At 40.6% G+C, this 13,786-nt stretch overlaps 1 protein-coding gene across 1 annotated transcript in view; it reads right to left on the bottom strand.

Moving 5' to 3' along the window:
• Positions 1-11,359, bottom strand: part of htra1a (HtrA serine peptidase 1a) — a 27,371-nt gene extending 16,012 nt beyond the window's left edge. The window contains exons 1-3 of the mRNA XM_014034747.1: positions 10,740-11,359; positions 3,322-3,421; positions 1,312-1,516 (exon numbers count right to left, since the gene is read on the bottom strand). Of these exons, the coding sequence (XP_013890201.1) occupies positions 1,312-1,516; positions 3,322-3,421; positions 10,740-11,196 (762 nt within the window). The 5' untranslated portion in view covers positions 11,197-11,359. The remainder of the gene's footprint in view (positions 1-1,311; positions 1,517-3,321; positions 3,422-10,739) is intronic.
• Between the last annotated feature and the right edge of the window lie 2,427 nt (positions 11,360-13,786).

Below are 13,786 nucleotides of genomic sequence, written 5' to 3'. Positions count from 1 at the left end.
GTGTGTGTGTGTGTGTGTGTGTGTGTGTGTGTGTGTGTGTGTGTGTGTGTGTCAATTTGTAGTGGCAGCCATCTTGAATCATGTCACCAAAAGATAATCAGGTGTAGACATTCATTCATGCATTTTAAAAGTCAACCCCCCTGCTGTAATATACAGACAAAATATCAGACAAAAAACAATGTCATGCTGTCACTGGTCACTTCTGAATCTGTTCGTTCTGCTGAGGATAAGAAAGGCTGCTTGTCATCAACAGCTTCCATCCCAGAAACAAACATCTGTCACTGCGATTTGCTGAAACCCTTCATAGGTTTGTTCTTCCTCTGAGTTGAGGGTCTTTGTATTGCACCTTGTGTTGCACTAGTAAACATAATGTCAGCTTTGTCACCCAGCCATGAGAGAGAGTCCATAAACACTCAGCTCTGTTACAACCTGCAGTCAACAGGCTCTGGATCTCTGCCGTACATTCCTACACATTATGGACCGGGACTTGTGGACAGCGTGGGTCCATTTTTGTCCAGCGAACGGACAAATAAAAACAGACGGGGTGTATGGAGAACAGGAGAAAATCTGACAATTGGATAACCTTTTGTCACGTGCAGAAAATTGTTTTCTTTGAAACACTAACTATTTTTTCTTCCTTTTTTTTTACCTGCCAGGTGAAAGTTATTGTTTCTCCTGAGAGGAGTTGTTTCATGGCTGTCTGTTGCAGATTGTGTCTGAACACAGACAGAATCAGGGCTTACTGCCAGCCAGATGCCTTTTTACACGCTCGTCTGGTTACACCTGCACTTTACGTCTCAGACGCTCCGAACAGTCAGCTAGATTTATAGCGCCTTCGTGCCAGACTTCAAGTTTTACAGCAGATCTTTAGCTGCTGCATTACGAAAAATGAGCACATGTTTGGATCTTATTTTGGCTGAAATTCGAAGCAGGAGAACATCATAAACTGTGTCGTCTCAATTGACTCCTAAATATCTGCATGTATGCTTATTTTTGAAACTTAAAACTGTCGACCTGTATTTTTATAATGCAAAATCTATTACTGCTCAGAACATGACAATTGGTTAACGTTGACTTAAACTGTATAAAAGGTAAGGTCTGAAGCCAGAAGGGGACATCTTATTTAGGTCTTGCCCCTTCTATGAAGATGAACTGGACWTTGTTGCTGGTGAAAAATTAAAAATACATTATATCAATTTGTTGGTTAAAGAGATCCCTATACATAGACAAAATAAAAGTTAGTGATAAAGCTTAAGTTATGCATATTTTACATCTCTAACCACCAGTTGTCTGTGTAGCATTTTGACTGACCGGTACATCGATCTTGATGAGAGCGATGTCCGACTTTTCATCCACGTCTTTGATTTTGGCATCGTAGGAGGCGCCGCTCTTCAGTTCCACTTTCACCCTGTGTTTATTGGCCACAACGTGGGCATTGGTCACAATCTGGCCATCCTCTGACACAACAAAACCAGAACCACTGGCCACAGCCACCTCACGCTTGGAATATGTCATCCTGCGGAAGAACAGGGGAGGACAGTGGGAAGAAGACATAAGCCATTGGGTATTTTCTCTTTTCTTTAAACGAGTCATTGTGTTAGAGTCTGTTACAGGGTTTACAGATAAGTACAGTTAAAAACAGAGATGGACTGATTGCTTAGCAAGTGACAGCTCTGATATACAGAACAACCAGTTTAACCATCAGTTTAGCATTCAGGCGCTCAAAAACTTGATTTTTTTATGGGTTAGTGAACAGATCATAGCAGAGGCTCCTCTAATGCGACACCATTTTGGTTGGTTTTTACGAAGTTAAGGACCCTCAAAATTAAAATTCAAAAACAAAGACAAATACATGATATGGTTTGGAGTCTGTAGGGACTTGATAAAGCACTATATACAGTAAGTTCAAGCCATTTATCATTTACCATAATACAGCTCAGCACATACCAAGTAAGTCCCTGGATATACTGGGTACGTATCCAGGTAAGAAGTTGCTTCAAAATACAGCCTGGTCCACTGTACATACAATATTATGCCAAAAGTATTGGCTCATCTGCCTTGACTCATATGAGCTTAGGTGACATCCCATTCCTACTCCATTGGGTTTAATACGACATTGATCCACCCTTTGCAGCTAGAACAGCTTTAACTCTTCTGGGAAGKCTGTCCACAAGGTTTAGGAGTGTGTTTTGGGGGGTTTTGGACCATTCTTCCATACTGATGTTGGGCAGAAGGCCTGGCTCTCAGTCTCTGCYCTRATTMATCCCAAAGGTGTTCTAWCGGGTTKAGGGTCAGGACTCTGTGCAGATCAGTCAAGTTCATCCTCACCAGACTCGCCATCCATGTCTATATGGACCTTGCTTAGTGCACCGGTGCACAGTYATTTGGATAAGTCRGCAAATACTTTTGGTAATATAACACGTACTGGGTACATATTGGGTACTYCCAAGGTTCTGAMTTGGTACGTGACAGACAAGTACCTKATTATCAGGTTCCTACTGTTTTATGTACTGCTAACAAATTAAGAAAAAAGTAACCAAAACAAACCTTAGTGCTGCACCTTTCTTCTCACTGTATAAAACTTTACATTCTTATGAAAAGTTGAGAAAACATTACACTGAATACATAGACATTTGGTTTATTGAGCACAMGGTCAAATTTTCAGTTCAATAAAACACCAATAAAGAATTGCTGCCAGTTGACCTACCAGTTTTGATTTTGGTCCACTACACGTGGTTAATGTAAATATCAGAATTTCATAAATAAACTTGAATTGACCAAAATCAGATTTAGCCAATCATTTTGTTAATTTATTCTTACAAAAAACTGGTCAAGAAAACAATTTGTGGGATCCTGTAGTTGAAAAACTGAAAAGAAGAGTGTGTAGCTCTATAAGCTGTTGCAGTCTGGTTAAGCGCACAAATGGCCACTAAATTTTAGTGTGTTTTAGTCTGCAACTACCCCACCTACACACACATGTTTGCACAGCTATCCATTTGGGGACATTCCATTGATTTCCATTACATTTCTACAGCCTAACCCTGACCACAAACCCTAAGGCTAACCTCACAGGTACCTACCGGACCCTAAAATTAACCTAAACTCAATTCACACCTTGGTCCTAAACCCAACCCCCAACCCACCAATGGCATTTAAACCAAACGGGGACTCGACTTTTGTCTCCAAGTGTACCAGTTGTCCCCAAATGTAGGCATTTTGTATTAAAATTGCCCCCAAATGTCACACACACACACACACACACACACACACACACACACACACACACACACACACACAAACAGGTGTGCAGCTCATACATACTTGCGGAAAAGTTCAATGTGAACCACAGACGGAGCGATTTTCTCCACCACGTCAGCGATGAAGTTGTATTTGTGCCTTGGACTGTCTGGATTGTCCTGAGCTGGAAAAACACRCACACACACACACAAAAGATGTCACCTTGGTAAAACAAACACAAAACTGAAAATACTGCATGATGCAAGAGTTAAGTGAGAATAGAACACTGACAAATAAAACTGCCCTTTATCATAACACAGGACGGAAAAGGAAAAGACGACAGTTCATCTGTGGCTGAGACTGTCTCGGTCAGTTCTGAAACACATGCTCATTTACAAAGTCGAGCTGTAAACATTATGAATGAATGCTTTGAAAATACTTTATCTTACCCCATGATTTAGGCCATTCACAGACTAACTTGTTACCAGAGAAACAGATCTTTTGTCAACTATATTCCCACTCCGGTTTTAGGAAATTCAGACCGCTGTAAATGGTAATTAAGTCATACATAGACAAAAGCTCAAACAAGACTCAGACCTTTTCATCTTTTCATAAGAAAGCCCTCATTTCGCCACGTACATTGAATCATTTTTTCCTCGAAAGGACCGTTTTCAGTCACTACTTTTTATGAGGAAGAGCTTCAGGGCACCCATAAGGCCCTGAAACATCATTGCTGTTGAGAAATGAGGACACTTTCCACTTGAGGTTCAGTTAAGCCAACACAGGCATGGAGTGAGAACCATCTCGCCATAAGGAACACCGCTAAATTACACAGTACGGAAACATTTGTCAGCCCGCAGGGGGAAGCTTTTAAACCATCACTAGATGGTTCTCTACAGTCGGATCCAAGATTTAATGACAATCTGCGCAGCATTTGTTGGGATGTTCCACCAAATTACACAAAGATGAACCTCCGTGTGGACGAGTCAAGCGATCACTCAAGCAATAAAAGATGAAGCATGTGAGAAGATACAACTTGGCTGCGTTTCTTCCCATAGCTGTTGAGCAGAGATAGGATCAAAATTTACAGCAGTCATCRAAAGAAGCTGCTCTTAAGCAAACATTCTCTTTTTAAAACCTCCACATGTGTTTCTCTTCCAGGACGTTAAATCAAGCATTGATTGAGATAAATGCCACGCGGCCTTCTCGCCATAGTATGACGGGAAGGTAATGGAAACACTGGAGTCATTTTCTCCCCCATGTTAGCTTCAGATCTGGGCGGTTTGTGGTCKGCTGCGATAGGATCGTGGCTCAGAAGAGCAGAACTCCTGAACTTGTGATTTCTTTCTGGAGTACACAGGCTCCCTGTCATTTCCACTTCAACAAATCCCTGCAAATCATTTTTAATTTACACTTTTAATATAATTTCTAACAACCCAAGATATGGAACTGTACCTTTAATAGTCTTAAGGAGTAGTCATGAAAGTAAATATAATTGTAGAAATTAAGTGCCTGAAAATGTCCTTGATTGCACTGCAGGGAAAAAAATATCTCAATTTAACCCAGACTTACGACAGAAACTAAAAAATTAATGGCTTCACAACTGAACAACTAATCTACAACTAAAGCTGTAGAAGCCAGCATTATTTTAATGAATTGAACCTAAAGACTGCTGTGGTGATGTGAAATCATCATAGCTAACAATCAGTTAAATCCACTGTAAAATTCATCACAGTCTAATGTCAATAAATATGAAAAAAATCATGAGACATCCTGTGGTCTTGGACTAATTATTTGTTTTTCACAAATAATTTTCCCACGTGAAAGCTCATTTTTCTTTAAATCTAATTCAAAACAGTGTTACATTTGAAATAAGGTTATAAAAAAACAGAAGATAAACTATTTGTAAATTAAAGTGCTGGGAGAAAATTCTAAATAACTGAATTGCTGATAAGGTAAAAACAAACATTACAAAGTTACATTTGCACTTTCTCACTCCATTTTTTATTTGTTGCATTTCCCTGCTGTCAGTTCAGCTTTAACATCTATCCATCTATGGAATTAACAAAATGTCCTATGGGGCCCTGAAATGTTTCATGTGTTACAYAATCACAAACTCAAATATTTTGGAGATGACTGCATCAAGGTTCAGAGTGTCAGATGTGTTTCAAATTTTAACAAAAGGCTGCGATAGGAGTATTTCGATCAGATGTGTGCAGAGTTTATTTTTTATGGAAACCAAAACCCATTCTCATCAAACGCCAAGTTTACGGCTTGCAGGTTGAACACAAAGTGAATCTAATGAAACAGCATAAAGTGTTTTGCAGAAACACAGACCTGACACCCTGACATAAAGAGAGGAATGAATTGCTTCRGGTTGCTGCAAGTAAAGACCCTCCGCCTCCCATATGGAGGACATGTGGAGAAATTGGGTGACTCCTAATAAAAGCCCCAAACAAAAGTTAAGCATCCGTTAATAACAGTCAGATGTCGGAGGGATTGTTCCTGGAGATGGTTAAACTAATAAATGCCAGGAAACTGGTAAAACATTCCCAACTGATTTTCTAACTAAAACAATATAACCTAAATGTATTTTTTCCCAACAATCTCCAACACTCACAAGCCTCACTGGCACCTCATATGCCCTCTTATTCTGCACGTTACAGGAGTCCCAGTTCCTGAACTTGTTTTAGAACGTCAGTTTTCCCACATCACCCAGAGTTTTATTTGTCTAAACTGCCTTTTCTCCATTAAAAACAAACTGAAGGGCTGAAAAAAAAATAGCAGAAGTGAATACAGTTCTATGGTAATCCTAAACAAAAGCAAATTAAGCTAAATATAATGATTTTCAGCAAATTAATAATGTGGAAATATGTTTCAGCTTCATGCAATCTGAGCCACATCACATTCTGTTTAAAGTTTTATTCAAACAAATATTTGGATTTAAAACATAATGTGCATAAATGACGTCTCACGCTCTGTTTTAACACCTGCCACAGGCTTAAAGCTTGTTCACAGTCATCATTTCCTGCTTTGCTGTGAAAATTCTCACATGTCGTCTCATTTCGGATAACTCCATTTCCTGCGGCTGTGACTGGATGACTGGTTCCATCTGCCTTTTTTAACCCTCATGTGTTAAATCTTCAATTTTCCTTGATCGCAAAGGAAAATGTTATTTATAATTATTTTGTAGTGAGCTTCAGTGAGCCTTTTTCACTGCTACCAACCAAAGCATAAAGARCGTTTCTATTCTCACGCTCAAGGTCAGTTTTAAGCCGCTATGTAAACAAATTAGTGTGGCCTCAGAGTGCAGGTGACAAATAAGTAGCAAATTATTTAAACTTAAAAGGGTCCAACGTGACCAGCAGGTGCAGAATCTGTGCCATGATGTCAACATAAGAAAAAGGAGGAAAATTAATTAGGACTTAGGAAAACGCTTCGAAGTTTCAAAATAAACAGAGGGCTGGGATGAGCTGCAGATGCTGCTGATGTGGTAAAAATAGTGTTTTGAGAATAGGCTTCTAAATGTAATTCTCAGTGATACTTAGCMCTCAGTGACAAGATACTCAGGTTCTGCGGCTGCAAAAGCCCAAATCATCATCTCACCACCACCGTGCTTCATGGTGTGTCTGTTGATGTAGGTCGCCATAATTTCGTTTTAGAGAGAAAAGCCTTCCTTACAATATTTTCAAAGGAGTTCTACTTGTTCTATAATAACCATACTGTCACAAATATTTATTATGCTGAAAGATATCTTTCAAGTTTGATAAACAACCTTCTGGCTTTGTTWAAAAAAMYTTTTTCATGGTCTGATYTACATGTAAGCTTCATAAGATGTTTAGTCCTAAAGATCTACTCATAGTAGAATGATGGGAGCAACAGTTGCCTCTCTAAGATTCCCAGTAATGTAACTCATTTTTGGCTTTGCGTTGTTGCACACCATAAAGTGTAACAATACAAACTGCTAAAAAGGGTCTGCCTTTACAAAGACGCACAAAGTTACTGATTGGTTGGTTCATTCAATGCCAAAGTACTAGTTAAATTTTATGGCAGCAGTTGGAGYAGGGGTCTCTAAAGTACATAGGGAGAGTTACATGTGTGGGTGGAGTTTGTCTTAAACGTGATTGGTGGAGTTGACTTGTCTTGTTGGACAACTTAAAGAGGAACTAATGGTAATAGCAAAATTATTGTGAACGCACTACTGCCCCTTTTCCACTAGTGCCACTTGTAGTGTCAGTATGGTCAGTGTCAGAACGGGTCAGTTCGGGTGCTTTTCCATTGACATTCCAGTCCGGTTCCAGTGGGTGTGTTTTGGGCGGTTGGTGGAGGTGTTTTTGGGGGTTTTMAAAAAAAAAAAAAAAAAAAAAGGTTAATGCGCAAAATGAGAGATGGAAACACATTTGCTGAATAAGTTCTGAAATTTTAAAAATTTGCTAAAAATTTGAATTAAAATTGGATGGAAACACGACTAATGTCACTGCTACAATTGAAAAAAAAATCACGCCTGGAGTTGTTGTAAAAGCAGCTTAGACGCAACCAGTAACTCCACTCCCTAGCCAATCAGTGACGAACAGTGTTCTGGCGTTGCATTTTGGTGTCGACTGGGACCGCTTGGAACCACAACGAAGTAGGTACTTAAAAAAAGGGCTGGTTCCATGAATCTGGCCTAATGGAAATGGCTTRGAACCRTACCGACACTACACTAAGCTGCTCCCAGCTTCTTCAAACCCCACCCAAAATAGTCAATCCAACCAATCACATCTTGAACAAACTAGAAACTTGAACAAACTATGCCCACAAAAGTCAAACAGACCAATCACGTCTTTGACAAACTCCTCCCACAAAGCAGGAAACTCTTAGTGACTGCAGAGACATCCTTCTCGTTGGAGTGAACTCAAAGAAGTACTGACACAGTAAYCCTAATGCTCTGTAAAAACCTCAAAGAGTGTGACCTTTATATTGTGACAGTAAACAAGAGCAAGAGAACACTGAGAACAGGAAAGAAAACAGACGAGGAAAACAAAAATTGTAGCGGATATCGACTCGACCTGCAGAGCGAAGAGAGACACGGCAGCTAAAATGATGCTTTAATAATTTGCGTGGCTCAGACAGGCATAAGAAGAATGTGCAGATTCAGCAGACCCCTGCAGTCGGAGTCATCGAGTGCATTCTGTAACATCAGCCAGTGGAGAAGAGGGACAGCAGCTACAAACTGTTGGGTTAAAATACAAAAGAATAGCATGAATCACCTCTAAGCTCCCTCACACCGATCCACTTTTCACTATGCCTGAATGACCTCAACATGCGGTTCTGAAATCAAATCRGAGTCACCGTTAACGTCTGGATGACCCACATACGTGCAACACATAAATGACTCCATCGCCGCTCTGTCTTCTCCTGTTGATAAAAGTTTTAGACTACCGCCCCCCCACCAAACGGTCACTAATGAGTCGAAAAGGTCACGCTAATAACGCGACCCAGTTTCCTTTGCCAAAACTAACTACTTGTTTAATCAGCGTCTTTACGGTCCAGACAYAAAATGAGCTCATAAAACTGGACTTGCATATGTTTTCTTAACGCGRGGCCGTGGCTGCAGGGCAGTTCGGTGACCTCAGAGAGGGGTTGAGTTTATTTTGCTGTCAACTCCTGCAGCATGTGCAAAACCTGATCACAACTCACGCTGGAGTAGAAGAAATCGAAAATACTGTAACAGACTCCGTTATTCTGAAACTGGATTTTTTAAAAAAAAGCATAAACTGAAATACGACTCATTTTATTGCAGAATGTGCTGACTAATCAAGTAGCACTACCACAATCTGTTTCAGACGTGGTTTGCTGCCTGAGAGTGACTTACAGTAACCATGTCAGTTGCTGCCACACTGACAACAAATGTGGCGATTCAGTCTGCCCACACGTTTTCTTCATGTACAAGTAAACCTTTCCCAAAAAAAAAAAAAAAAGTAGGAGCTGCTAATTTCGGGTTTTTCTTGGTGTCTTCTGCCCGTTTTAAGCCGTCTTCTTTAGAGGAGGGATCGTGGCTTTGAGTCGGTGCCAGGAATGCCTTCATGTGACTGTTCTGTGTGATTTATGAGTGACAAAAGAAACGTAAACTGAGGAGAGAGAGAGAGAAAAGGAGAGGAAGCAGTTGTTACGAGGAAAATACAGTGAGTTTCACAGCCTTGAGGGAAGTTTTAGGCCTTTGAGGCGACAGGTGTTGAAGCTTTCAGATGGTACCCACTTCTAAAAGCCACACAAAAAAAGTAAAGACACAAAAAACCTGCAGCATGACACAGTATCTGAACAGCTGTAGCCTTACATGCGTGCAAGCGTTTGATCATTTTTCAATCCTGAGTGTTTCACGTTGTGTTTTGAGAAATAGACACATACCACACTGATGATGATGAATGGCCTGCTGGGTAAACTGTACAGAGTGTTTTCCCAGTTGAGCCGCTCCAAGAGAGTGATGTTCATAATRGTTCCTCTGATTAGGATGGAATACTTATGAAATTACACCCTTTTATGTACTTTAAACATGCTAGAATTCACATACTCAWGTTTATTTCAAATATTTTTCTGATCAAATAATGTCGTGGACAATGTGTAAGTCAGATATTCAGAGGTAATCCCAAAGCTAATCAAGTGTTTTCACCAGGGCGGAAACTCATGACTTCATACAGTCAGACAAAAGTAGAAAAAWAAGCCCTTTGACTGACTGAGGCTGCTTCTAATGCAGGAACAAGAGAGAAACCCACTTGAATGGCGACGCTTGTTGTCCAAGACACACGGCAATTGTGTGCCACTCTGAGCTGCAACATCTGTGTCAACTTCAGACCCCAAACATCCAGGGGAAACTGAAGGATCAGACTCCAGAGAGAGCAAGGAAGAGTGAAGGTAAAATGAAATGGACAAAAAAATAGTGGGATGAAAATCGTATCAACTTGTAGACATGTATGGCGATTAAACCTGAATGCACTTTGAATTTTCAAACTTGTCAAAAATTAAAAAAAACAACAACAACAAAAAAAGGCAACAAAAAGTCCGTAAGATTAAAGTTGTAGAAATGCAAACGCAACAATCAAACAGATCTGATTCTGTTATAGAAGTTGCATGGACCCAGGAACCCTTCCACAAATYCTTGTCCGTAGACACAGTTTGTCAAACCCAAAATTGCTGATTAAAGCTCTATCACGCAAAGAAGACTCCCCACTTTCATTGTGGATTGAGACAAAGTGGAAAACTGTCCTGGGGTCAGGCAAATCTGATTTCTTATAATTTGCACCACATCTATCATAAAAAAAGGAAAGGGACCATCAGGCCTTCTCTCAGAACAGTTCAAAAGAAAGCCTCTCTGGTGGTATGGGGGTGCATTAGTGCATATGGCATGGGCATTAAAATTACCTTTTTTTTTTTTCAAAACATGGATTAAATGTGCATGTTTATATGTGAAACTCAACATAAACATTCGCTTTTTTCCCCCCACACTTGATGAAAAACAGGCTCACCTTTCCCGCAGGCACCTCTCTGGATGAACAGAACAGGTGGCTGCTGCAGCTTCTGCGCGCGCCGGCTGACCCTCTTCAGCTCGCAGAGGCTCCGGTAGGACACCCCGTCGCTCCCGCACACCGGCTCGGTGGTCTTGCACACGCAGATCCCGCTCTTGCCTCTCCTCCTCACCGTGGCCGAGTAGGCCACCCCGCCGGAGACCGAGCACTCCAGCCCCTCTCCGCACACCGGGTCCCCCAGCTTGCCGCCGCCGCCGCAGGCTTCCCCCTCGCTGGAGGCGCACACCGGGCAGCAGTGGCAGGCGTCGAGGGTTTGTCCCKCCGCGCAGTCCGCCGGCACCCGGGGACACATCGATTTGTCGCACTGAGAGGGACATCCCACCACATACCGGCCGGAGAGCTGTGCGTAAGCCGGCMACGACGCAAACATTGCGCACAGGAACAAGCACCAAAACATGACTCAAACTATAGGAAAGTTTAAAAAAATAAAAGTATAAAAAGAAAGGTTAAATCCCAGCTGTCGGTGCTGCAGGATGAGAGAACTCAGAGCAGTAAGAGGGGCGTCATTCCAGCTGAAGAGGCATTTAACTGAACCACTGCGCATCCACTCTGCGCACGTTTGTGCTGGCACAACTCCACAAACCGAGTGGTGCGTTCACGTGACCCACCGAGAGGACGAGTTGATGCTCCTACTGRAGAGACTGGACAACCAGGGAATAAATCAAAGTAAGAGGTGGGAGTGTAAAAGAAACAATATAGAAAATACTGCTGCTTTTATTTGTTTAGGCTTCACACGTTGGAAGGTCTGTGAATAATTACTCCTCCTTTTRCCCCCCTGCTGAGTCTGGAAGGGCAAACGGACCCCTGCAGAGTGTGAAAGCACTTATATATGGATCTACTTACAGAACAGCAAACATGTAGACAAATAATAAAAAGAAAAAAGTAAAAAAGAAAAAGTAAGGGAMGGTAAGTTTTCCTGAACACCCTGTGGGATTCATTAGAGTTTATTATTATTTTTTAATTTGCTTCCCTCTGAATTATTCATATTTATAAGCATTACAGCTGAAAAGAGTTATTTATTAGTTCAAGCATTTTTGCCACTTTTGTTAAAGATAAGATTTCAAGAAAACATTTATTTAAAATAATAATATATACATTGTGTTATGAGCATATGGCCAAATACTGCTGTCTGAAACTTAATGAAAATTAAGTGTCATCAAAAATGTGTGCCAAACCCTCTTGATAGTCCAAGCCACTGATTTATCTTTATTTTTTGGCTGAAAAGGCACACATTTCTAGTAGAAATAGAACTGAACAAGCCTCTGTTGGATGTAGATGACTGTGGTGAGCTGTTTGAGTCCAATAAGCTGCGCTGCAGTAAATCAGCATCATAAAATGCTTTGGAACAATGTGATTGATTGTGGGCGCAGGCGATGGTTGAAAGACCCCTGTAGTATGGAGTCCAAGGGGGGAAAGCGTCTCTGAAATGCTGCAGGGAAAACTGAGGGAGGAAACACCCTGTGGTGCACCAGAAACCCTGCGTAAACAGAAGATTCTCTATTTGGAAGTTAATAAGAAAGGAGCATAAATGAGCCGAAACAGGAAGTGTGCTTTCACTCTGGATTCCTCTGTTTCTATGAAATGAGAGGGCATTTGTTTGAGTAAAAAAAAAAGGTGCCCTATAATTCTCATGCAAACAAACACAWTGTTGGCTGATGTAAAAATGAATGAAAGTGACAGACTGTAAAGTGGGAACACTATAGGGGAGAAATGGTGGGAAGCTCTGAGATGAAAACAACCTCATCTATAAGGAACACCCATTCTCCAACCAAGGCCGGAGAGCACTGCCAAGGATGGACCCAGCTGAGGTCTGTGTGATCCCTCCACATTCGTCTGCGATGACGTCTCAGCTGGGAACCGAGATCGTAAAGGAACAAAAATGGACTTTAGTATAATGTCTAAAAATCCCACTTAAAGCCTTGAATAAACCAATTAAACACATCTAAGCTTCTGCTTTAAGACTCTAACAACCTTTTTTTCCCTCCTTATGTGTTCAGCTTTAACTCTTGAAACGCTGACTGAATAAAACTCCCCCCGGGTGGGGGGTAATAGTGCAAAATCAACTTGGAGTTACCCGCCCCCGAAGCATTGTTGTAAGTGGGGAGTGTCAGAAATGGTAGGAGATTCTTAAAGAGACAGAGGCCAATTTCGAGGTGTTCGCTATGATATGCAAAGTCAAATTTATTTTTGATTTATACAGAATTTTCAGAACACCTTGATTGTGGTATAGAACTGAACTATGTGCCTGGAAAATACATAAGCCCCTCTCTTAAATGTTAAGATTTATTCCACTGTCTTGCTTTGTATCTATCTGCAGGTTCAGTTAAGGTGTAAAAGCTGAAYATGTATTTAACACATCACTATAAGATGATAAAAACTTCTTGCACTCATGCATTAATAATTTGTAAAAAGAAGTGCTTTATCACAGCTTCCTGAATAAATATTCTGTRCTTTTGTGGTCGTAGATTAAAATTATAATAAAACATGCAATAAACCTCTGAAGCAATAAGAAATGTGAAAAACATGCAGTTACACAGGTCAATCATTATAATGGTCTATTTGAAAACAGTTTTTACGGCAATAATTCTTTCAGTTTTGACTTCTTTAAAATTACTTTTAAAATAATTTATGTGAGGAACTGAACATTTTACTTGCTGGATATAAACATTTATTATTTAAGATGGTTTTAAGCCTAGGAATTGAATAATCGAACAATTTGTGATTGATTTTGGTCTTTAGTTCACATGTGGAGGTTTGTCTAAGGCTGTAACTTAGAGGTTTTATGGGTCCATGGTGTCCAATGTGATGTTCTTTCTAGCGAGTTTTGCAAAACAAATCATTTTTGAAGTAAGGTTACTCTCTCTCCACAAGAGGGCAGAGGAGGATTTGAGCAATTTAATTCAATTACAGAGGTAATTTAAACTGTGATTTTCAGACTTTTGAAAGCTCTCATGCTCCACCATAAACTTATAAAAAAAACACCTGAG

Source organism: Austrofundulus limnaeus, unplaced genomic scaffold (genome assembly GCF_001266775.1).
Source record: "Austrofundulus limnaeus strain Quisiro unplaced genomic scaffold, Austrofundulus_limnaeus-1.0 Scaffold0, whole genome shotgun sequence".
Lineage (NCBI taxonomy): Eukaryota > Metazoa > Chordata > Actinopteri > Cyprinodontiformes > Rivulidae > Austrofundulus > Austrofundulus limnaeus.
This window is presented reverse-complemented; position numbering and strand designations above follow the sequence as displayed.